At 41.2% G+C, this 26,196-nt stretch overlaps 1 protein-coding gene and 1 long non-coding RNA gene across 4 annotated transcripts; one reads left to right on the top strand and one right to left on the bottom strand.

Annotated features, from left to right (window-relative positions):
• Positions 1 to 1,065: 1,065 nt before the first annotated feature.
• Positions 1,066 to 24,177, bottom strand: LOC111255393 (uncharacterized). 3 transcript variants are annotated; one of them, XM_086989637.1, is made up of 5 exons: positions 24,151 to 24,177; positions 5,450 to 5,494; positions 3,315 to 3,803; positions 2,573 to 2,818; positions 1,066 to 2,436 (listed from the first exon to the last, which is right to left on the bottom strand). In XM_086989637.1, exons 1-5 carry the CDS (start codon positions 24,160 to 24,162, stop codon positions 2,221 to 2,223), a joined length of 1,008 nt encoding a protein of 335 aa, XP_086845763.1. In that variant the 5' UTR covers positions 24,163 to 24,177; the 3' UTR covers positions 1,066 to 2,220. The 3 variants fall into 3 exon arrangements, with proteins under 3 accessions (XP_086845763.1, XP_022673057.1, XP_086845760.1); XM_022817322.2 differs by lacking the exon at positions 24,151 to 24,177 and adding an exon at positions 17,714 to 17,852; XM_086989634.1 differs by lacking the exon at positions 24,151 to 24,177 and adding an exon at positions 17,286 to 17,384.
• LOC147758792 (uncharacterized) lies at positions 8,845 to 10,715 on the top strand. The gene is made up of 2 exons (XR_015327964.1): positions 8,845 to 9,152; positions 10,105 to 10,715. It is a non-coding gene; the product is annotated as an uncharacterized LOC147758792 (long non-coding RNA).
• Positions 24,178 to 26,196: the final 2,019 nt, after the last annotated feature.

Below are 26,196 nucleotides of genomic sequence, written 5' to 3'. Positions count from 1 at the left end.
GGCGTTATTAATTAAACAAGTAGCAGACCAAGATTAATTCTTGGACAAAAAACTTCTTCGAAAATTCTATTGAAGGTATCAAAGTCTGGCTAAAGTACAAGGACAATATACAGGAAGTTCGAAGTAGATCCACCTACGCGACAGCTAATTGAATGAAAATCAGGTTCGAAACAGATATGCTTTAGGCTGTTTCATAGGCAACGCTTCCAGCGTCAGTAAGCTTTACCAGACTAAAGAAAGCACTGGAAAGATGTGGCGGATCATCCCGAAAACCTGCAAAGCAGTCACGTAAGCTTGGCATTAGTAAATCAACTGTTTCTCTCTTTGAGGACCTATGAAAGGAAAAATTATAATGACACGTACTCCAAAGCGACGGAAGCAGTTTTGAACGTTACTTGAAAAAATTAATACACAGTTATCATGGAGGGAAACTTGAAGCGATAAAGTTATCTTCAGCTAAAATACCACAATAAATCAACGCGGTTGTAGAAACTGGGCAACTATAAATCCACATGCTATAAAGGTCATGCAGGCTTACCAGGGGTTACAGTTAAGAGCGGAATTTTAAGTAGGTGATTAGACCATTCTTTTTGAGGGCACGCTGACTGGTCCTATTACCTGAATTTACTGCTGCAATCTGTTTTAGCACACAAGGAAGAACTTAGGCGAAGATGGCAAATTTTATCTCCTACTCCTGCCCCCATCATTGTGAAGTAAGAGCTTATTTTGGTGATAATTTTCCAAACTGTGAATTGTACAAAAATGTCTCATAGAGGATTGTGCCCGTTTCCTAAGCCTGACGCTTTTTAACTTGTGAGGATACCTTAAAGATAAAGTTTACACCAGAAAAGCGACGACACTGGAAGATTTAAAAGCCTCACAGATATAGTAAATTTTCGGCTTTCTTTCTTCACCCAATTTTGGTTAAGGCACTTCAATTTGAATCGCTTCTAAAACCTAGGACGATCTAATATAATGAATATTTCTATGCATCTGTATGGGCAGTTACGGCAGGAAACACATTATGCCCTAAGAATAGAACCCGAAGAAATAAGAACATTTCAATATGGCATGATTTTTTTTTATTCTTACATTCACACACACGACGTTCATATCTTATTTTTCTTTTTGGTTTTGCGAGAATCATGATTATTACCATCGTCTCCCCCAACCTCAATAAAAACCCTCTTTCGATTTATGCAACGGTAAATTTATACATGTCTTTTACCGCAGATGGCTTTCATGGTAGTCATTCGATCAGTGTTGTGTTCGATCAGCCTCGTGTTCCGACATCCCCAATAATAACAATTCACGTCCCCACCATATCTTCATGCCCACATATCCAATGTCTTTTCGCTGCGTAGCGCGCCGAAGGAGAGCCATGGTCAAGGACAATTGTACTGCTGTACTCCATCACGCTGGTGTTTCTACTCGTTATCACCGTTTGTTAAACGAAAACAATAATAACAATAAATAATAAGCCATCTTAACGATCCATCGGAAACATCAACTGGTGTTGATTTTGTCTCCGGATGTTTGCCGATGGCCGTTACGTCTGTAAAAGTTCAGACGCCTTCGATAGTTCTAGAAGTGTGCTCCTCGGTACGGTTTGTGAGCGTTTCGGTGTATTAATGACATTGTTATGATATGCCGTTGGTGCTTAATAATTTTTAGCGATTAAAGTGATTCATCTCACAGATTAGTTATGGGTGTTGTTGTTGTTGCAGTCGCTGGCTTATATCGTTCATCGTATTTGCGGGTCTGTTTGTGTCAACTAAAAAGCTGACGATGGACAAGTTTTTTCTTAAGTTTCTAATAGTGGACAGTTACTCTTGTGCATCGCATTTCTTTATCGGTTTTAGCCACGGCACAATGCTAAGACGACGGGAATCTTCCAATGTTTGACATTGGAAGCTGTAGTCTGCAGAAATGATGATTTAATTGCTGGCCTACTTGAGATAACTCAAGTAAGAAAAAGTAGGAAGTTGTTTATTTACTGTTTAGCATTCAAGTTCTTCGGCCGCTGTGTGATGATAAGGCAACGCCCCGCCTACACGTACAATTCATCCACATGATTTATAGTGAAATTTTGGGTTTTTCCTTGTGATTTGTAATTCCCGTAGGACTATTATCTAACGATAATTTTATTTTTCTAGGCGTTTCAGAGTATTGCGTTTTCTCACTTATCCTAGGATATCGTTTGTGTGCTCTGGCTGTTGTTTACTTATCCTTGTAAACAGGAACACCAGCAGAGGTAACTAACGTGGGTGGAAGGTAGATTTCTTTATCACCGATGGTCTTGATCGGTCTCCTCCTTCTGAACGTCTCAGCGAATTTCTCGTAGGGCCGCTTTTTTGTCGGAACGGAAAGCAGAGGGACTGCCGTGAGTGCGGGGGCCACCACGAGGGCCTCAGATGATGCCGTGTGAAGGCCACTCTGTTCATATAGCAAAGAGAATTTCATGTATTAAACATATGTAATTATTACACATGTTCGATGTATTACGATTCCAGGATATGCTGGACGATTTAATTTTAGCTTTTTCCCTCCCCCTGGTGGAAAAGGTACTTACAGAAATAATGGGGCCTGTGGCAATTTTCGGGGACGAAATCAGTTTCGAAACGACGGGTGCTAGGGGAGCGACGAAGGTGGCAGCCGAAGGACCAACGAGTTTACGCACTGGCACGGGTTGAACGGCTGGCGCGGAAGCAACACTCGACGCCGCGAGGGTAAGAGGCGCCGACGCAGCCTCCGTTCCATCACTGTAGGCAGCCGCGGCGGCGACTCTAGGCGCAGCCACGATGGGACCAGGAGCCAGCTAAAATGATTGAGCAATAGCAATATAATACAAGGTGGAATGTTATTCTTCGTCATCTTACGCCGCTTAGCCAGTTAAAAAAATCCCTGTTGAATAAGAAGTACAGTCAGGTTAATTTATTTCTCTTACGTCATAAGCTTGTCAGCTGTTCATAACTGACTGCTCTGATTTCCGTATCAGCATCCGTTCACTGTAACACAAGCTTTGATCAGTTTCTGTTAATATTTCTTTTTTCTTCGTTATTTCGCTTCATGCTCTAGACATTATGGAAAATGGTGTTAGGAGACGTTAAATATCGGTTAGCGTCTTTTTTGAAGTGTATGCTAATGACTACATAAAACACAAGCAAAAAAAAGCAAAAGTGTCAAACACTTTTGCTTCGACATAGTTCTTAAAGACACGTCGATTATTTCCAGTATTACTAAGACCAGCATCCGATTATTAAACCCTCACGAAACTACAAAAAACACTAATTGCGATAAAATTTCTTACGAACCTTTTCACCGAACTCAACGGGTATTCTTAGGGTCGGAGCAGGCGCTGCATACGTTGCGAATCTGGATTTGGCCGTAATGATTGGCGCTGAAACTGGGGCAGATACGACCACGGGTGCTGGTGCAGAAACCGCCACCGCAGCGGGGGTCACAGCGTAGACGGCGATCGGTGACGCGGCAACCGGAGCAATGACAGCTTTAGGTGCGGCGACTGTAGGCACGGCCTTGACAATGATTTCGGGGTTCTTCTCGATCTTAGCGGCGGCTGGGGCAGAGTCAACAGTGCCCGGTTCGTTGGTCTTCACCCAAGCACGGAACCCGGCGTGATCAGCAACGTAATTGACGTGACGGAAAATGCCCAATGCATCGCGGTATCCGTACGAACCTGTCTTCACGCCGTCGCCCAAATCCTGCTCATGACGAGATTGTGCATTTCCCCATTCGTCTTGGGACTCGTACCCAAATTTATAAGGTTGCGGGATGTGTTTTTCCTTCAAAGTGAATAAATAAAGGCAGTAATGTAAAGATATTTTTCCAAAGGTCCCTGTATTATTACAAGTAGAATGATTACCAAGGTTGAAGCAAACGATAGACACTGTGTTTGTACATTCTGTTATTTTGTGACAAATACATAAGTGAATCGCACATATTAATCACTACGTCCACATGATAAGCAGCTGAGTGAAACGTCAATAGGGCAAAATATGTCATTTTGCAGTCAAGCTACGACTGATGAAGTAAACGCTCAGCATTTCTTATATAATTGCTATATTCAGATCAGGTATTTTAATAAATTACTGCAAATGTAGTTGTTGTCCAACGACTGAATCGTTGTTTAGCTGGAATGAATAAATTTATAAAAACAACCTTGAAGGGTGCCCTTGGATGAAACACTAATTCTTATTGAATAAACTTCTGTCCTTGACTGAAAACCAGGAGCCAACAAATTTACATTTTCCCGCTTCTTTCTTAGAGCTAATTATTTTTTAAGTGGTCATAAATTTCTGTAGCACATATTTTAACGATATGTGCTTGCTAAACAATAGAATAATTGAGTCCAACAATCTCTATTGCTATCGTAATATTGTAAAACATATATATATATGATAAGGAAAAGTCTTCAACAGAGCTCACTCGAGTAGAAATAGACTTATTTCATCATTGTCTGCTTCGAGCGCTAGCGCTCGCCTATTGTCGTCGTCTCATTGTCATCATCCTGATCACTCTTCACGTCAGACTACTCCTGACGATAATGTGATGAAAAGCCAGGACCGCCACACCGAAGCGCTCTACGTTACGGCGCGTTTATTGAGTGACTGACACTCGTTGAAACTTGCTAATGATATGTGTTTCTGCACACGTTTTCGTTTCGTGTGCCGTCTATGTTAGTGCCAAACACCAGCGGGCAGTAAGTGTATTTATTAGCAGCGACTTATAGGATGTTTGAGCGAACTATCATTATAGTGCTAGCAGTAATAGTAATAATGGAAGTTCTGGGCGTTATGGAGACCTTGAGAATATCCCAAAGAGTTAGCGTGCGACAGGGATCGGGTGATACTCGTATCGTCATGGCTTCATTGTTCTTCAATAATCGTAAAATTTGTCAAAGGAAATACTATTCTCAACAAACGTTTGCTTTTATACTGTAATCATCAAATTCACCAATACTTCAACAGCTGCTCTGAACAGACGTTGAAGTCTACGCGATACATTCATGGTGGTGCATACATTTGCTATGTAGGGTTTGCACGTAACACGCTGAGTGCAAGCCGATAGTTCAGCCAGACAGAGACAGTCGTGTCAGACAATAAAACAGTAATTAAATTTGATATTATTAACATATAGCTAAAAAAAAACATAATAGAACGCTAAGTTACGTTAATTAAGTCGACAGAATGATCGGTTCTATCAGAACTACCTGATCAGTGTTATCCTGCGAGGGATGACCTAGCAAGCGCGGACGTTAGCTGCTTCCCTCAACGTGTCCAAAAAATAATAAATACAAGTGACAAAAAACGAGAGCGTTTCGAAACAGGGCGCTGACGCGCCAAAGTGACAGGAAGTAAGTAACTGCGACAGAAAATTATACATTATAGCCGTGTATAAATGCAATACCGTTTCAGCATTTAGTACTCACCTCAATAATGTCCCCAGCCACGGCGCTTGCCGCACACAAAATCGCCTGAAATTGTATAAAAACAAGAATAGAATTGAATGGCAACGGTCGAGGTTGTCGTATGATCACTGAACAACCGTCGCGAAACAATACTCCGTACTGCGTATCGAACTGAAACGTGAGGTGTTAGCGCTAAGTGGTACATTATATGGACCGAACGCATTGAAACTATTACAAAAATAAGTTTGCTTTCGGGTTAGGTTAGGTTAGGTTAGGGTTAATCCCAGTGGAACACGTTGTAACTAACTACAGTACGTTGGTAGAAAACCGTTAGCGTCGAGAAAAAATCATACGTAAACTGCTAACGAAGGATGCGATTATGACGCAAACTTACTTAGAAACAAAGTGATTGACGAAAGCTCTACTATAACACTGTTACTGTATATTTACTCCTAGAACGGTAACATGGCTACAGTGATTAGTTTTATACGAGCAAATTGATCCTGCTATACATAGTGTGCTTAAACACTAAAGTAATAATGTAGCCCACTTTTCGGACGAGCTTCGGGCTACATCGTTCCGTAACCCTGAACCAGATTGTTCTGTGCTACGGAGACCACAGATTATTTGCCGCCCCTTACTAAACCCACTATTATATTGTCCACCGTTATAGTATTAGTAAGTCTAGGGGCTAGTGAAGGCCGCTGTGGCCACATATTCGTTTTTGCGACTGCGGCTGTGATAGTCGATCGATTCGTCAAGAATTTCATTTATTTCACCCGGTACGAAGGAGAAGGTAATAGTAGAAATTCTGTCGCTTATACAATTTCCTCATCCCATCATGCCTGGCCGTTCATCAAACTGACAATGTATATATATATATAAAGTAGAGTGCTTGAATTGGGACCTTTCTATACAATAGACAAAAACAGATTTTAGACGTGTCATTTTTGATGTCATGTATCATCGTATTTACATAGACCCATACAATTCTGGGCCCCGACCATTCACTGGTCAGTATCAAAATGACTGCGTCGATAAAACGCTTCTAAAGAGATCGAGATAGCTATGCGCTCACAGAGGTGCAGCTCAATTAAACAGTACGTGAAAACTTCCAGTAAAATGAAATGCTGGCCTGATAGTAGGTTAATAGTCTCGAAGATTTGTAAACCTGAAGGGCGCGAAAAGGCTAACGTTTAGAGCTTATCCGGACAATTGATAGGTGATATTTTCCGCTCCAAAGTGGCCATCAACTTCTGCATCAAGAAGCCAAGTGTATCAAAAATGGCTTTTTGAGCCACTTTGATGAATTCTTGAGGTCTTCAGATCTAAAAGAGTTTTCCGGCTTGCGTTATAGAAACCTTCGATGCGGACTCAGAATCCGCATGAAAACTAACAGTAATCTAAACCGTTAATTTCGGGCCAAAGGAAGAGGTTTCTAATTTTAGTGGCAATTCAGCCAGCGCGAAAAGGTTCGACACAACTTCGCTGAAATTGCGAAAACGACGCATTGTTATTCCCCATGACGAATTTGCTGTTCTATTATAGAAGTGGCAGATTCTGTTGTAATATGAAAAATGGGGAAGCGAGCGTACGCCCGTCAAAACAAACGTCTGCTTTAAAATAGGCGCCAACCTGTACGTATATCGTCAACACATCAAATATGATTGAGTTGTCAATGGTGTTGTCAGTTAAGGAAGTAGAATACTGAACATATGAGCGATTCTTATGACCAACGCCCCGTGTGAAGAAATTCGTTTAAATGATGCTAGGGCACCGCTGAATACTTGACGAGAAGAGCCGCTGCACGTTACGCGCACCGTTTTTTACGATAGCAGTTTGTCGTGTATCAAACATATGTACGCATATTGTACGCCTTAACATAAGCCAGAGTAGATCTCTAAACAGCTTAACGCCCAGAATCTAAAGCTGACGACCCGGCCGAAACAATACTGGGCGCGGTGTGGCATTTGTATAATCCACATTATAACTAAAAGTAACCGCATAGGCCAATATGGTAACGCGAAGTACGAAATTATTGATCTACTACCAATCGTAGATGTAGCAATTAGAATTATATGTGGTTAGCGATACTCGTATGGAGCTTGTTTTGCGCTTAAAGGTCACGAGGTCCGTAATTTAAGCTAGCTTCAATAGGTAACAAGCATTCGAATGATAACTTTCAACGAAAGGTACTGCGGGTAGCCTTGAGACAAGAAGTTGTAAACAACTTTTACTTGATTTATTTAGCGAAAACATGTAACTATCGCACTCAGCGAGATAGCGTTATTGTTCAGTAACTCACTTGGCCAATAAGAGAAAAAAAAAGATCGAGTATAGGCTTTGAGCGATATCTGCCCAATATTATATAGAAGCGGCACATACGTGTAATGACTTTGTCTGTTTCAACAGCGACAGCGTACGCGCGCGTCGGATATTTAAACAAGGTTTTATTACCATTTCCGCCACTTGTCCGTGTAGTAAGCCTAAACACAAATTTATTTTCGATTAGAAATCATTGATCAACGACAGGCTGGGGGTTTTTCTGTTCTGTTAATAATAGTCACAACACTGATATGTATCATTGAGTATTATTTTCGATTTGCCGCCTATCACAGAGCTGAACGAAATGAAGTACCAGTTTATTGGCACGGATCTTATCGATCACTGCAGGCAGCGAAGTTGAGGGCGCTCCTACTAATCGTATTGAATTCTGAAGAACATGCTATCGCTTGACCGATAAGATATGGAATCACTCGCATTTGACAATGAGGCAAAAACTGCCACAGCTCGAACCGTACGTATCGCACCATGTCCTGCAAGTTAACAACCGTCGGCTTTATGCGTACATAAAGAGGCTGTGGTTATTTACTGAGAGATAGATATTTTCGTAAAAAAACAAGTTCTAGTTATTAAAACTTGGAATAATTATGTCACCAGCGCAGATAGAACGAGTTTTAGAAAATTTATTTAAGGGTCCACAGAAGCAGAGATCAACATAATACCGAACGACCAGTTGTAACAGGTAAGGTAGGTTGAAAAATCCTCATTCAAAAAATGTACCGCGTTAATTTTTTTTCTACCTCCTATTTGTTTTTTATTCCCCGACCCGTTGTAGCAGTCGTAGCAGTGGGTGGTTACACGTACGTTAACGAATTACAAAGGTGCAATTAATACCAAATATCTACATGAGGACGCCCACTGCTGGTCTCTGTTAGAGCGGTAAGAAACGCCAAGAGAAACTGCCTATCTACGTAGCGGCGGCGTTTGCCCAGTTGTCCAAGCGATTTTCTATTTTTGCTGCCGTGTCAGTGGGCAACCTGAGAGAAGAAACCCTTGTTATCTACAGTAAAGCAATATCGTTTACTTGCCGATGTTAAACTGATCTTATTGCCAAGAAAAATGGTTCCTTTATGACATAGCACTTTGTTGTGTAGGCGACTGTGCTTACGAAGGGTACCGTCGTTCTGTTTCATCGTGGACCGGTTCGTTCTCTGTCATGGAACATAACTTGCAGCTCAGTCCCTATCGGACAGTGATGGCCCATTTTGCTGGGTATCATTTGTGCATTAATGGATTGTCTTAACTGGGCAATGCAGAATAGTAACGTATCATTCATTTTTCCCATGACCATATTGCTAATGGTAGTCATCAACGTATGCGCTGCGTCGACTAGTCATCGACTGTCCGTGACATTAACGAGAGGAACTAATGACGAGCTCACGTGAGTAAGAGCGCGGCTTTGTTTCGAAAAAGAAGGCCTAGCATTCTGTCAATGAGTGTGATTTAAATCGAATTTTTCTAGCTTCCGTTGAAGTGTATAGATGTATATTCATATTGATTAAGCCAACATAAGGGAGTTCTACTTTCAAAGCTGGTGAACAATTAAGAAGAGTACGCATTGCTTAGCAGGCATTTCATTGATAGGCTGATTTATCTAGGTTTTATGCTGTACTAGAGACGAATTTGGGCTTGGCTTTACAATGTTTGTATCGCATACTACACTCGACCCATGTCGACATAAACGGGTGACTGGAAAGCGCGATAACGACGAGAGATAGAATAAAAAAAAGCCCTTTTGTGAATCTTCGTGAATATTCATCGTCGTTATATTGAACAAGAACAACAATAGTGCAGAGGAACACCTGACCAGGACCCCTAACAAAAGCCAGCTTTCCATAGACATTTAAACAGACTTAACGCCCTATGTCCCCGTGATAGCATCTGATGTAAAACGCAAAAACATCATACAGTATCCCATTGATGTAGAGAGCAAGGAGTTGCATTAGTCTTAGATATAATAATGCTTTTCATATATTTAGGCACAACAAAGCGACAAGGATATGCATAGTCATTTAGCTCCTAAGCACCCAACCGCTGGGATGAGGAGGAGAAGAATATAATTGGTTATCGACGAGTTTTTTTAGTTTTCGTTCTCCATGAAGTACATATATTGTGTCATTGGCAAAGACAGATGGTCAGGCTTGGTCGTTGATCAGACGATCTGCCAAATCAGTGCTGTCCACCGCCGGGGGCACCATCACTATTTCCCCAGTGATAACCATAGATAGTTGGCAAACAAGACGGCTTGTAATCGTAGCAGTTTAGCAAAAAATAACGCGACGGAAGGGCTTCTCTTCCTTCGCCCCCACTAACGCAAACATTCTTTGTTGCAGAGCGATTTATGAAGAATGACTTAAATAAACGATCAAATGACCTGCCGTCCCGCGGCCACACTGTCTAGCCCCCCGAATAACAAATACGGGAGAGATTTGCACCGTCGAGGCGAGACGCGGAATGAGACAGCGCAAGTGACAAACGTCGTACGCGCGGCGTCAATAGAAGTTGACCGCTTCCGTCCTAATCAAGCCTTCCATCTGCAATATTTATTGTACAAATAGCTATATATATATATATATATATATCTATATATATTGACTATACATCGTGTTATGATTCAGGAGGCGACAGTGTTAAGAGCATATTGCTTCACAGCATTGACTATCGAACTCAGTGATGTCGCAAATGTCTCCGCTTGCTGGAAGAAAGTCGTTCGTTCGCTCAACGTCTGGCGATGACCTGTCGTGACTGGATAGCGTGTGGCTATTGTTCTTAGCGAAATCGTGAGCTTTGCACCGCGGCGTCAATACGTGCCGTGGGACGGTGACTGGCACAGTAGTGTATTGCTGATACCTGATGATTATACTATAGATGATGGTAATAGTGACCATTGTGCAGCCGTCATAAGAAACATTTTTGTTAACCGTTATAAATACCGTTGCTTCTTCTTCTTCTTCTTCTTCTTTTGCCGTTAATGCCATCGAAAAAAAATAGCCGTCGGCACAGTAAAAGCTATATGTATGAATGCTCATCACCCAAGTCAAGTTGTGACTTGTTACGGAACTAAGTGCACCGTTCAGAATTAATTTGGCTGCGTGGACTGATGTACGGACTACTGACAAAACTGCGTCCTTTACCTTTAAGTTTGTCGCTGTCGTAGCTGAACTTTTACAACACCATAAATTTACTTCTCTTTAGCTATAATGAGAAACCCAATTTACCAGCGAGCCTATTATTCGTTTTTGGAACACATTAATTGCAAGCGTTACTACTTGTTTTGTTTTTGGCACACATAGTAAATCTCGTTTGTTGTGCAGTCGGTCCTAGAACACGTACACTTAAGCATCTTTAGGTAAGTTATGTTCGTCTGTAATCAAGTTAAGGGCAGAAAACAGTAAGTAATAACAATTCGACACGTTACTTGCTTGATGATGGAACAGTAGAAGATAACTGACGTATTTTCGTCGTTACAGCTACAGCTGTTGTTGTTGTTGTTGTTGTTGTTGTTGTTATTGCCATTGGTGACTTTTTCGCTTCTAACAAAATGGCCTAATGTCTACTTCGAATTTTTCGACGAAGGGGCCGAAAGACGTCCCGCCGAAAATGATTTTAGGAGCGATATATGATAATCAGCAGTACACAGATCGTCATCATAATTCCTATAATAATTTAGCCTGATGATTATTGTTGTTGTATTTATGTAGATACATGAGGAATGCGGTAGCTCGCGATGGCCTAGCTCGATATAGGATGCGTACATACCACTGTGTACCCAGAAGGACCGCTGATACGGCAGAAACATTATACGTCCAGTGAACAACCGCTCGATAAAGTAGCGAGAGGTGTGTTGAGACTCAGAGCGATAATGGCTTGTCCATAATATACTATGAAGTGCAGGCGCAGGCGGCCTTTGGCAGGGAATTGGGTCGCGGTATCGTACGGCAACAGGAAGGACTCGCTTATCGACATAAACGTAGCCTTTTCTTTCTTTGTTTGATTTTTTATTTGATTAAATCGTTGCGTAGAGAACCGCTACTCAATGATGATGCTAATCAATCATTTTATGTGGCACAACACATTGTAGAACAGAGGCCTGCTATAGCGAACATTGATAACATTATGAATAGTGAAGGTCACGCGTGTAAAGCTTTATTATTATTAGCAATATTCGTAGGCAACATTGGCTTAGCCTTATGGCCTACAAATTATAGCAATAGATACCGACTAGATTTACCGCATCATTAAAGATGCGCTGGTTATATTACTATGTACCTACTGGTCATACCAAGGAACGCTTGGACTCCTGTGTCCTGCGCATGACATTGCCATTCGTTTGTGTAAACAGGCATAACAGCACCTAATGTCCCTGCCACATTTTACCGTTACAAATTGTTAAGCTGCAAAAGCTTATTGGACTATATCAAACAGGCGGGCTTTGTCGATTGACGGCTAAAGGAATAAACAATTATCGGACGTCGCCTGCTTAGGACAGGTATTTCCGTAACATTTATTGGAGATAGGGCAAAGCAACAAGCTGCGAGCAACATTAAGATAGATGGGAATATTTTCCGGCAGTGTTTTCATCCTTCGCCTTGTACGTGCACCTATTTCTCTCCCTTGCCACCGAATGAAGTAATACTAACTACTTGTAAAATACTCTGTTGAAAACGGCAAGGTCTCGACGAAATGAGCCCTAGGACAGTGAATGGTATGATAACATTAGAGCAGAGTTTACCACAACTTTGACCAACTAGTAGCAATTCTTATTCGAAGTTAGGTATATAGTTAGTGTTTGGCAAATTACTTCAACTTGATGTCATATCAAGCGGGATTCAAGCTTTGAATAAATTGATTGCACGAGAACGCTGCCCGGGGAATCCGTTAACAAATTAAACGTATTAACTAATTCGGAAGAGTGGCCAAAATCGAAGTAAAAAAAGAAATTTTTCATCAATTCGCGTTGTAGCTAATTAGATCATCCAAATTGTACGATTTCTTAGTGACGTTAGCTAAGTAGAAAGCACTGAAGAGCTCGTTACGTCTAAGTCATGGCTTCAAGGCACAAAAAACACTAGGCCGGTTAAGGACATTTCGTCCCAAAGAAAAAACAGAATTTCACCGGTCTGAGCTAAACAGTCGACTTATCAGTTTAGCCATTCGATTGTAGAAGTAGGGAAAGATGAAAAATTTTCGGTCCCGCTACTATGTGTAACGCTGTGCAAATTACAGGCAGTATTATCGTGCTTCAAGTGCCGTACGAGCTTCGCTATAATCTATAATAAAGTGAAGTAAAGACTTAGCGAATTCAACGTATGGTAACGAACGGAAAAAGTAGTTTCTGAAATACCCGATGTTCAGCCCAAACGGTATATATGTTCGTTTGTATGAAAGGTACTGCCGACCGATTTTGAACAGAAAAAAAATTGGAAGATAGAAGAGATAACAAACATTTGGGGCAATCCCTAGCGTCGATTTGGCACAACGACAAGCGCCAACGACAGGAGTCGTCCTTCACGTACGCTCCTATTCGGTGTAAATTTTTGCTATGCGATTGTCAAACGCTTGTCCGTTCCATGTAGTTTATTGTCTCGCGAATTTTATTCAGATGCAAGCAAATCTTTGAGATTTAGCTAGGTGGAAACCTTTTAAATTTAAGATCGTTGGGAGCGGAAGGAAGGAAGGCAGTCAGTTGATCAACGGGTGGAGGTTATCCACATGTCTGCTTAATAGTCCAAGTGCTCAAAGTGAAATTTTCGGCAAAATGCATAATAATTAATAAAGAGATCTTTTACCGCGTGACTTCGGCAGAGTCGAGTAAATTTTTACCGTTGCATTTGATATAAACAGTAGACTTTCAAAGCAGGGTCATCTTAAAGAGCCTACGAAGGTCCTATGGTCAAGCTAAGGCATGTGTTTCTTTGCTTGAATGCCCACACATTAGGATAATCTTAAATCTGTTCGCATGTAGCTTTAAAATCGTAACTTCTGCCTGAAGGAATCGTCTATATCTTTAGTGCTGACCCTAGCTGCTATAACTTAAGTCATCATAATTACGTTTTTCCTTCAGTATCGACACAAACCTTTCATTCATTGCAAACTTTTGGCGAGTGCCCTTCTATAAACCTACTCACAGGTCAGGTACGACGATTATATGCATTCATGATATTAACAGTACTTTCAACGCTTGCGGTAGCATCTATATGCAGCTAATCGGGAAAAGTAGCCGCTATAATAGTTTAACAATTATCATTATATAGGTGGCTTTTATCAACGTTTCACACTAAAGTATGATCATGATCAGATCAACTTACGCTTATCAGAATGTCTATACAGATCGCACGACTTTACTGTGCATGATCTCCAGATGAACCGTACTTAACGCAAGACAAACCTAGAGGAAAGTGACGAAAAGCAACGCGGGTGCGATCAATGATTGCAAACCGGCATACGACGCGTCAATTGCCCCATGGCCACCGTTGGCACTTTTCTTATATTCAGCTGCTATAGTTAGCTGCCAATATGTTCACCGAGGTACCGTTTACGTTTACTTCCACGATTTCGACTATTACGCTCATACTATTTATAATGGGTTTCTTTCTCGTCCCGCAATATCTTACTCTCAACTCTGTTTTGCGTTAAATCACTATATTATATTACTAAAAATTCTGCTGCTATATCACATTCCCCTTATCGTCCGTTAGCGAACAACTCTACGAACAGATCATGTTAGTGGTCAGCACTGATATAGCGATCCCTGAAATTGTTGTCGGCAGGGGGGCAACCGTTGCCAACTGATGCTGTTACGTTTTCCGGAAGCGAAGTAGATGAGATAGGCCGATTGCGCTAAACAGCAATTCATTAGATTCATCCAATTAGGTTTACATAGGCACGAACTAAAGGCACGCACATGCTGCATCTATGGATGTCTCGTAAAGTTGATCCGGCTGGCTTCGCCACAGTCTCCGCCATCGTCAACGAAATCGTATAGTAGGTAGTTCTAGCAGGCGAATCTCGGTGTGTGAACTTCGACACTCAGTTGATTACTAGCGCTGATATAATAGCACACAGAGTAAACTGATAAAGTAAGCAGTAGAGCAGTCCTCTAGCTGAATGTGGCTTGTGAGAATGACTTCACACGGTTACGCATTGAAGCGCTATTGGCAATCGGTGATATTCGCGGTGTTAGTGATAGTCCGATAACCTAACAAAAACCATGGCGCTTTCAACATTTTAATCGATAGGATCCCTTTCGTGTATTTTACGGTCAAAAAATAGATCGGAAGACAGACTGAACGACAAACAAGTAGACATTATCGTTCGTCTGATGTACGAATACTCCGTTATAGAAGATTTTCCGTCAAAAATGCCACTCACCGTCAAAGTGGTGCCGATATTTCTAACTCTTCCGACAAGAAGCAGCGCTCATTGACCTGTATTGGTTGTCTTACGTGTAGAGGATATTCTGTATGTACGGGCAATATATCGTTGACATTATGACGGGACTGGGTTCTGACTTTTGGAGACCATTATGTCTAAGAACTGTACCAGTTTCACTATCACCAAGAGTAACGGCAGCAGCAGCAGTAAGAAACACGAAGAGTACCAGAACCAAAATGAGACAATGAGAATATAATAAAAGCAAAGATAATGGCCACTGTTTCATTTGAATCGAACATAGCTTTCAATGGAACTCATCACAGCATGATGTCGCCACCGCTGGGACTGGTAAGGTAATCGCTTATGTTTAGATAGATTAATAAATGTATATAATGTTGCAAAAATCACACATCGAATATATATATATATATATTACCCTGAACTCAAATATCCGCTACGATTTGGATAGGAGCATTGAGTTTTTTTATAGAAATATGTCAGGTGAGTAGTTTGAGGTGTGAGGAAACGGGACCTGTGCCATGTGGGATTCTTGTCGCTCATGCAATTGAGAATGCCATCTATAGATCGCCATATCCCTTTTTGACTGCACAGAAAACGATAACAGAATGGCGCTAGCGTGACCTTTCGTAAAAATAATATAATCATATGTAGACGGACTTTTTCCCTCGCTACCTCAAAGTAAATTACCTAAATACCTAAAATGTACCTAAAATGTCCTTAGAATATAAAATGCAACTTGCTATCGATGAGAATAACGTACGGATTGCCCAGGTACTAGAATTTGGATATCCTTTGTTTCCAACAGAAGCATATGATTCCTGTCTGTCACAAGATGTTCACATAAGGATTGGCGTTTCATAATAAAGGTAATTGAAATTAATAGTCATGTCTTACTGAATAACTACTCTGTTTACTGAGGTATTAAAAGTATTCTGCTTGTATAAAAGCGTAGGGTGGTAGAGGTGCGAAAGCAGACGCAGACAAATCTTGTTCCGTATTGAAAAGAGCCAGCCATCTGAAGCAGCTAGTATCCGACGTTAAAGCCAAAACACCTAATTTAGCATAAGCTCTCTGATGCTATGTATTTAGATAACAAGTATCTGATAAATTTAGGTAGATAAGATAATGTGGCATGTATTTTTTGTGTTTATATGCTTATTCAGACTGCTTACTAGATATAGATCTTATGACAGAATTGATCGAAAACTTACTAGAGAATTTGCAAAATGGCGAAGTCTTACTAGTAGCCGTTCTGTACGTTAATACGGGATGTATGTGTATAATGAGAAAGGTAAGTACAAGGGAGTTCGTCTCTAACGGCACACAATTTCGGACTTCATTATGATCATTGGTGAACGCAATCACTACTTCAAAAAGATAAATTCAAAAACCAGAAACGTCAACGCCACTCGAACAAACATATTCAGAAAAAATCTATCGCAGAGTAGCAGAGCAGAACATTTTCATTCAACATTAGCTGGTATAAACGAAGCAGTTTTAATTAAGCGCACAAAAATAATTATTACTTACAAACAAAAACACCGTTACGAGTTCTAAACCAATTTGGCAAATGAGATGGTAAGCTTGAAGTTTCAGTAACTATTTGATGAACAATGTAACTTGTAGGCAAACTACAAGTACGTCATATTAATTGCACGCACTGCCAGCAGCAGGATCGCCGCTGTCCCAATTTCATTTCTTTTGCCTCTAATCATGTACCCTCAGAGAACAACTCTAGATACAAATTTCAGGTACTATGCTCTTGAATATTATAGGCATAACAGAACGAGTATCTAAAAGAAATTTTACACATTTTTCGTATAAGCGAGGCAGTCGAAGTACACTATTTCCCTAGATGAACTATACTGGCAAAGCCTCTCTAATTCATTTTCAAGTCCCCAGGTTCACTGCGCATAATCAGAAGACAAAAACGGAACTCAGCTGGCCCAACAAAGTCTTACAGATACTACCCACTCCGCGGCTCTAGTGCTTAAGTAAAATTCCAGTGACAGAAAGCAAAATCTCTGATTCGTCTACCAAATGTTGAGTTGAGGTCTATTTCAAATATAAACAATGTCATTTGCACTATCAGGCTACAGTCTCGGGGTAAACCATTTACGTTTATCTGTTCGGATGCAAACACAGCACGAACACCCACTATAGTATCCAAACTAAGGGTCGTCATAATCCATTGCGGTGGCATTTTTTCACTTGCATTCTTCCTTAAAGGCACACTTTTTTGTACCTGCAGGGGAACTTGGTTCCGCGCATGCGTACGCCGTCGTGAGAGGCATACTGTCGCCACCTTTCGCCCTGCCAGGCCGTAAGCTTCACTCACTCACTTGAGGTGCACCATGTACTTCTATAGTACTAGCCCATTATAGAGTATTCGGCTAGTCGTTCCATCGAACCTGATGCTGATAATGATGACTGGATGCCTCCTCCAGAAATATTTACTATGACATATTACTGATGCAATCAATTCATATACGCTTTTGCTGAATCTGATAGTGACTAGATATAGGAGAGTGGTAGAAAATAACTCACAGCGACGAAGGGTTTCATCATGGTGTTTGTCGTCAGTTCGATGACGATGGTGCTGACGTCTTCAAATCTGAGGTAACGTGCAGTTCCACTTGTATTTATAACGATGCCCGCCCTACGGGCCAACGTTTACGTCTTACATTGTTGTCGCTGGCTGTAAAGGCAACCGAACAACGGAAAGGGAAAAGCGCGTAAGATAGCGCCGCCGAGAGGGTCCACCCCCCACTAAAGTCTCCTTGTCATCTGAAGATTTTGCTGTCCAGCAGCGAACAATGCATGCATATTTCATTTGGAAAGATGTTGACCGTTACGAGACGATACCGTCCTTGTTAAATGGGCTTGTTTGGCATGTATGGCTATTACTATTAATCTACACTTACGTCTAAAGGAGATGGATTAATGAAAATAACTACTGTAGGTAATATGGAGTCAGCGAGTGTCCCGTTAAAAGGAAATGAACGAATTCATATGAGTTTCTAGTCTTAACTGTAAATATTACCGCTATAAATATTTTAAAATGGCTGTTTTGTTCGGTGGAAAATTGCACAAAAAAAGAAAATGAAATCCGTTTCTGGATTCACCATGATATTGTTCAAATATTTGAGTGGGTGCATATTTGCGCTCGTTGGCATCTGCGTTTTTTTTACTTGGCTTAAAGCACGCCTTTTGCTCTATAAGACGGTTTAAACTCTCTTTTATTTCGGACTTCAGATATATCGAACCACCCAGAAACAGCATCTCCAAAAACCGCTTTCAGAAGTATTTCTTCCGTGTATTCTCCAGAGCTAATAAACATAGCAAATTTATTTCCGACAAATCTGAAAATTCGAGTGAGGCCCTTTATCACATTTTTCAATTTGGCAAGACAAAATTGCGTATCAGTTGCAGCTATGGAGTTTTTACGGTACACGCCCATAGCTTTCTCGCATACTTCTGCTAGTTGCTAACCTTGACGAAAACCGGACGAGAATCAGAACACAAAACACTCATTGTTTCAGGTCGGGTCGACAGAGAAGAATGGTTACAATGGGATACGGCACTTGACCATCAACAAACAAACAAACAAACAAATATATCAGAAAAAAATCAATCGACCATTTGCGAGAAGTCACCTTGCTCGAAAGAGGAAACTTCCAAAGCAGGCCAAATCTAATAACTTTCTTAAATTCAATAAGGAGACTTTAACCTTGCTGCTCGTCCTTAGCAATTCGATTTAAGAAATCTGAAGAAGATCTCAAACATACTTTGGTTGCAAGGAGCCTGTCACGGCTCGCAAGCACAGCGTTCTTCAATTAGATTTCTATGTAAAGGAAAAACCGTTCACAACGGCGTGTATAAACGTTACTATAGTAATTGGAGAGGCTGAGTAGAAATTGATTGAGTGCAGTATAGTCTTTAATTAATTTCACATTTTTTAATCAACATTTCATTATAACGTATTGATCGAACCGTTTGTAGCGGCTCTGAATCTGAACTCTCTCTCAATCTTGTTTTGGGATAAAACGTCAGCGGCTCCTTCTAAATGCCCAGTGCCAATCCCATATTTTTGTGAACTGGCCATTTCCCAATGCTGGGATGACTCGTAATTCAAATTCATTTTCCTATGTGCTAGTTGAAGGTGACTGCTCCCATTCAAAGAACTTACTCTTTATGGCGCTGACCTTTGCCATTATTGATTTGTTGTCGTGTTGGCGTATAGTTATGTTACGTTAGAGCATAACAACAACAGCACCGCCATACGTTTTGCAGCAGATGATGTCCATGCTGTATTCCTGATAACCAACGGATTAGATCAGAAATCTGCGTGCAGAAGTCAGTGGCAAAAGTATGACCAAAAAGTATACGAGACTCGTTTTCGTCGATAAGCCTGTCAGTTGATTTGAATAACGAAACGCCTGCCATTGAGTTGAATGAAGAAACGGGGGAGAGAAAAGGAGGCTCACACGAACGCAGGGGGTGCAACACGTCTTTTGTGTGCGAACAACAGCCAGCAAAGCTTCAACTAAGGAATATGGCTATTTTCGGTTTTTCTATGCCTTTTGTTTGTTCTGTCGAAATTTACCTCGGTAATTTTCTATGACATACAGCGCCGATCGCTGTCTGGGTGAAAGGAATCGAATAATTTCCCTTGCATGGCCCTGCTAAGCTTCGTAAGAATGGACCAGTACATGAACACGTTTGCCCTCGTGTGGCAAGTCACTAGCAGCAGCACAGCTACCACTTCATCTAAAATCCAGCAGCTCTCCGTGTCTCGTTTTGCTGTGAAGTATGATTAAATTATGTCGACGAATTCGTTGTATTCTGCCTAAGAAAAAGCTGCCCGCGTCTGTGTATACGGTGACTGGCAAATACCGTTTCAAACAACTTGTTTGGAAATGTTTTATTTTATTAACGATTTAAGAGAAAATGCTGGTCTTCTCCTTGTTTACCTCCCTAATTGTTTTCCCGATATAAACTTTTTTTTTGTTAACAAAATAACATTTATCTCTGACGCTTCCTCACCTACGACGACTCTGCGCAACTACCGCTTTTGTTTCGCGCTAGAATGAGCCAGTGTTCGAAGCAGCGCTTAATAACAGTGCCAGGCTATTTTCCATCTATCGTTATTCAACGTCATTCAATCCTGGGTCTAATTTTACTGATAATCATGTTTCACAGTGTGACTGTTATTAACTTATTTAATAATGCATAATGCCGAAAGTATCTTTCGAACACCTAATTAAATGAAGGATTTAAGTTGACACTGCGGAAGTGCGTATTTAAAGTTTTGATCATTGCACAGAGGATGTTTCCCTTGGCATCGATTGCAGTCGTCTTGAGCGCTAAGTCGGAGTCCGTATGAATAGTAAAAGGTTATCGTATTGTTTTACTGTCAAATTTCATCCATTTTCGAAAAGTAAAATTAAATTTCGCCAAAAAAATAGACTATAGTAACTTCCACCGTGCTGATTAGCCCAATGAGGTGCCGTAACGTGTAGGCCTTCGTATTCGAGCTAGACGGTTTTGATGCGTATTCGCCTGAATGAAGTTGCCCTCTGCGAACGAATCTTAAAGAAAAGCCTGCAAAAACGTCACGAAAACGAGCGCTGGTCGATGGGGCAGCAAAGACGAATGTCCGGGACACAGAGGCCGCGTATGGATGTCAAGAATAGAAGTCTACGAATAGGACGCGTCAAACGAACTTAACATGCAGGATGATATGCTGATGATCTTACTCGAGAACGTTGAAAGCTTCTTTATACGTATGTTTGAAAAACAACTGCTGGCACAAAACAGTAGTCAGCGTGTTACTGGTCATGTAAAGGTCTTCCAAACAAAAATTTCGAAGGACCAAGCCACCTTTATACACAGTTAGCAAATACACTTTATCAGTATGTCTGATGTACTTCATTACATTTAGTCGACTCCAACAGCCACGTTAGCAGTACGGGAATACGGCCATAACGCGCGTTCAGCGATCTGTTTCAGAATTAATTCGTCACACAGTATCATCTAAAGACGCCGGCCGCGTTGCTGCCTCCATAGAATAGACTTGCCTCGAGTAATGATTGGGGCAAGACTAAAGAATAGTTGTGCCCATTCTTGGTCAGGGGCAGCCTCAATAAAACGTGGTCAGAAATTTCGCACGCAGTTGCGAAGCTGCTTAACATAAAAATAAGTCAAGATAACGTCTAGGGCAAAACAATAATAATAGCAATAATCATGCTGAGAACTGTCGGGTCAAAAGAAGCTAGAAGTTGGACGATCACCAGAGTGCCATGAAACTGTGTAATATTACTTGTCTATGCGCTATGCGACAAGTTTTCTTTATATTATACAAAGAGATTGTCGCAGCAACTAGGCGCAAGGTACAAATGAGGACATGATCAGTATTTATTTGCGCTGTTTGCGTTTCGGGCTTGATTGACGACTTTGTGATCATAATTAAAGAAAGCTATGGAAGGTTCGAAGGATGAAGTCCATTACTGGTTTAGATAGAAAACTAGTCTTCACATGAAAGGTGGTGTCGGAAGTACGCCTTAACCAGCAGAAACCAGTATTGAATGGCTAGAATCATCTTCGTGACACATGTTCTAAATAGAAGCGTGAAACCAATAGACGCGGTAGGGTTTGTAGAACATATATTACCCGATTTCAATCGGTTGTTTTTACAAAAACATCTTATAAGCGATGTAAAAACATACAAAAATAATGTACAGGCATTTAACTTCATCATCAGCTTATGATCTAACTTCCATAACTATCGTAGTTGACGCAACTCGTAGAACACAAATGTGAAACTTAATTGGACAGGCTTTGCCATACAGATGTGTTAAGCCTCACGCTCGCTTCTTGCTTAATCCGATAAGGATACACCGCGCGGTATTCGAGTCCTTCGCTAAGATCGGTTCGACAATTTCTCAAAGAAGAGTGCGTGTGATTCTTCATAATACTAACGTTATTCTTGCGTCGTGCAGCCAATAGCCACTCACGATTATCTATTAATGTTCATCAAACCAGTTTAGCATCAATGCTATTGTAAGTTACTATTAATACTGGGTTGTTCAAGTTTAATTAACGTCGTGTCTCTAGTTGCCGACAGTAGTTAAGACCTACCTAGTCGCAGATACTAGTAGCAATGACGTGTGCTGCGTACTCTGTGTGTTATCGACTTGCGACAACAACAATGCAGCCCCCGGGGGAAAGCGGACACGTCTATTCGTATACGCCCGGAAAACCTCTCACAGTAACAAGCATCAGGCAGTAGATACGTTATTCGAGAGGCTGCACTCTCCCGTACCGCGGGCAGATTCAACCAGGAATAAATCTAACAGGGAACAAATGTGTTTTCTGGGCGATTTGGGCCCGCGTTAGCTATCGGCACATAGCGCAATACAGGGCACGAAGCATGAGAACTAATTAGACCAAGTGTCGGTCAGGCTTATGGCAAGAGATAAGCAACTACTTTTAAAGATAGTAAATCGTCAAGATGTGTTGAAAGGCTTAGCCTTAGTCAGGCGAAATCAATAATCTTGCAGGTCACGCGTGCTATTTGCCCCTTCAATCTGCAGTAAACAGCATATGTCGGGCCGGTAATAATTCCTGGCACTTGATGCCTTTTAGCTTCGCGCGTTTCGAGCGAAGAATGGATTGCTCCTGTTCATTAGGAGCCATTGTCGTCATTTAGATATATGAATTTCGTTCGTTGTCTGAATTTCATGTATGCAGTATAGTTTAGATCATTCCACTATTCAGAAAAAACATGTAGTATAATAACTTTCCTCTCACAGCAAAGATCCTAGATGCTAGAGACACAATGGGGTTGTGTGTAAAAATAGCCTGTAACAATCGGTTTCAGTTATACCCAGTTTCAGTAAACTGGCGGGGGCGATGAATGTAGCATCGAGTGTATGTGTATACATATGAACTGTTCGGTACGACGCGTCGAAGAAAGCACTTAAAAACGGGGCGTATTGCATCGTTTCTTTCTTTTTTTTTTCTTTCTAGTGGAAGTACGCAAAACTGCTATTTAACTTATCTAGCATATAACTCTATTGCCTTTCCTGTTAATATTTTCATCAATGCGATGCATTTTCCATGATATATGTTGTAAAGCTCTTCTCTCGCCTTCTTACCTATTCAAATTTTGAACTATGAAAAATCAACGGGCTCACTTGGGAGGGAACGATGGCGATTTCGGGCATCGTTCCGATCTATTGTTTTTTTCTTTAAATTTGTTACATTACAAATTCTAGTTAAATAATCCCCTAAAAATAAATATTTACTTTGCGACACGCTGGTGTCGTTTTCGGCGCAGCCGTAATGAGACTTAAGCTAGCTGATGTTTGTTGTGGATTGTATAATGAGATATGAATTGTAAAAGAGTAGAAAACGAAATTGGGCAATATAGAAAACAGTAATTACCCCCAGCCGTTTGAAAGCAGTCACGAGTCGCATGCTAAAGCCGCTCCTTCACTTTCATCATCGTTTTTTTAAGCTTCCGCCTTCACGCTGTTACACTCATTTGTTCAGAAATTTTTGACAACTTAGTAGCCCCATGATCGTTGCATTTGCCCATTTCGAAAGTTACTTTGCAGTATTTGCCTATAGAAAAGAGTTGTTCAACGAGCGTTTTTTGCACGATGTTAAAATGTTCAGCAATTTAACGAGCCTATAACTGTAGTTATGAAGTTGAACGGACCAAGTTCATTGATCCCTAGTGACTTTAGTTATCGATTAGCCGTAATACATCTGTTCAGACATAGTCCAGTGAAAAGATGATCGAATGCCGATGGGATTTCCCCGTCAGTCATCAGCACGCTGAGATCCAGTTTTCCAGATCGCTCGTGGCGTGAATGTTAATATTGCTTCCAATATAGTATTATAGAATGCGCAATAATATAAGCAAAGAAATGATATTCCAGACTTAAGTTATTAGAAAAAACATTGCAGTCACTTACCTGGAGGCTCATGGTCGCGAACCCTGTGTCCTCACTAACAGTGCCACCATTCAGTATGGGATTAATATGGGTTACAGCCAGCTGTAGGACAAGCGAGCTTATCGCTCAGGGCATACGCGTCAACAATATCACATAGGACATATAGTAACATTACACAGTTTGCTTTAGATAAAAAGAAATTTGTGCCCAAAGCAAGTGTACCGCACACTATTAACTGGCCATTTTTAGCTGCTGCTTGCATAAGTGTAATACTATTTAGCAAGCTTTTCCCTAAATGAGACGATGCTTTACCAAAGAGCCTGAAGGTGCGATGTATGAGCCTGTTTTATCGTGCTGTCCTGAAACGATTTCCTACACTAGAAGATTTTACTGCAACTTTTCTTGACGTTTGCTATAAAATAGCAAAGGCAGCTAGCTGTTCTTTGTGATCCGTACCATTTGTCTTCCTCGTGCTGTACAGTATGTATTGTCGCCTACTTCGTAAACCGAACGGCTGTGTGTCGTACCTGACACGCTTACGTGTTCATGGAATGAGAATCATAGTCACGTACGGTGCTTATCGTGTAGATTATATCTAGCCCTATATTGTGATCAGTCGAGAAGAATAGCCCCCTATCTACATGAACTCAAAGTGTTGAATTGTGATTTGCATTGCTGCATTAGCATCTTGCCACACGGGCTGAAGCGTCTATAGTTAACCCTAAAATACTTAACTGTGTTTGCCTTAGGAGAGACGGATCGATGTGGTACCATTATAAAGATACCAGTGCGCAGAACAGGGCGTTGTACTCACTAAGGCGTTTCTATTTTGGATCGATCGTATGTATGTCGTTTACTACTATAAATATGTCCGTTCTGTCAGTGAGATAAACCACGAGAATCTAGGGAGGAAAGCGGTCAGTCCAGTAGAAAAGATATATCCGTAGAGCCCCAGGTCGATTCCTACTGACAACTTCTAGCGGTTTTCTATTCGGCGAGGTAGTTGCGAGAACGACGAACGTACCGTGATCGTAACGGCATGAATTCGCGGTGGAAGCATTCATGTACTCGCATGCCTGGATGAATATAATTTGAGAATATATCGGGCTGACTTGAACGCTAGAAGATCGTCACTGCTTGAAGACTATGTCGTCTGCTCCGGCAACGAATTACCAGACGTACAGGCCTAATCGTATGGTATCGAGGGGCGACATCCCTGTATTCGATATGTTTTTTTTGTATCTGTTGATTTCTAATCACTTTCTTGTTTAATAACAGTAGGAATAATAATAATCGTGATGATTTAGTGAACAGTGAGGAAAACGAGGAGGCCAGCTTTGTAAGCCATCTAGCCACGACGGGATTGTGGTTATGAAAATCTATAGTGTGCTAATATTGAGCTTTTGCAACGACAGCTTGTACGGCGTCGTCTCTTCTTATCATTGTTTAGCCATAGAGTTCTACTACAGAGCATGTTGGTTAGCATCAAATAAACAGACGGCTTGAGAAAAGAGGTTTTTTTTTGGCGTGCGGCTTCAACAATACACCTATTGAAACGGACTGCCCCTCTTGGTTGCAAGGTAGCTTCGTCTCGATGTAGGCAAACTTTTTCTTAAATTCCACGCACACACAACACAAAAGGCCAATGAACTCGCTAACAATTGATTCGATATCAATGTACTTTATAATAGATTACGGAAAGAGTCAACAACACAGAATCGGCCAGACATACACGACAGGTAAGGAAAACGCTGCATAACCAGGACGACGTTGGTGTCCGCTTAGGTTATATTACTTCATTTTTACTGTGGAGCCTCTAGTCACACAAAAGCCTGCTTTGTTGATCTGTACCATGCACCGAAGAGACATTATGTTATCGAGCGAATACAATATAGAAGGCCAAACAATTTAATGGCTGTGCTACGAACGGGGCCGGTCGGTAAAATGCTGGTGCGCGTACCATTTACATCGCTACTGTTTTCTAAGGCTGGCAGTTTTTACGGACGCTGCGTATGATTACCACTGGTCCAGATGACTGGTCACTGCCGGGCTGCAACGAGCCACTAG

The sequence above is a fragment of the Varroa destructor genome, unplaced genomic scaffold, assembly GCF_002443255.2.
Source record: "Varroa destructor unplaced genomic scaffold, Vdes_3.0 BEIS01000001.1, whole genome shotgun sequence".
In the NCBI taxonomy this organism is placed as follows: Eukaryota; Metazoa; Arthropoda; class Arachnida; order Mesostigmata; family Varroidae; genus Varroa; species Varroa destructor.
The sequence above is the reverse complement of the archived record's forward strand: the minus strand, read 5'-3'. Positions and strand labels throughout refer to the sequence as shown.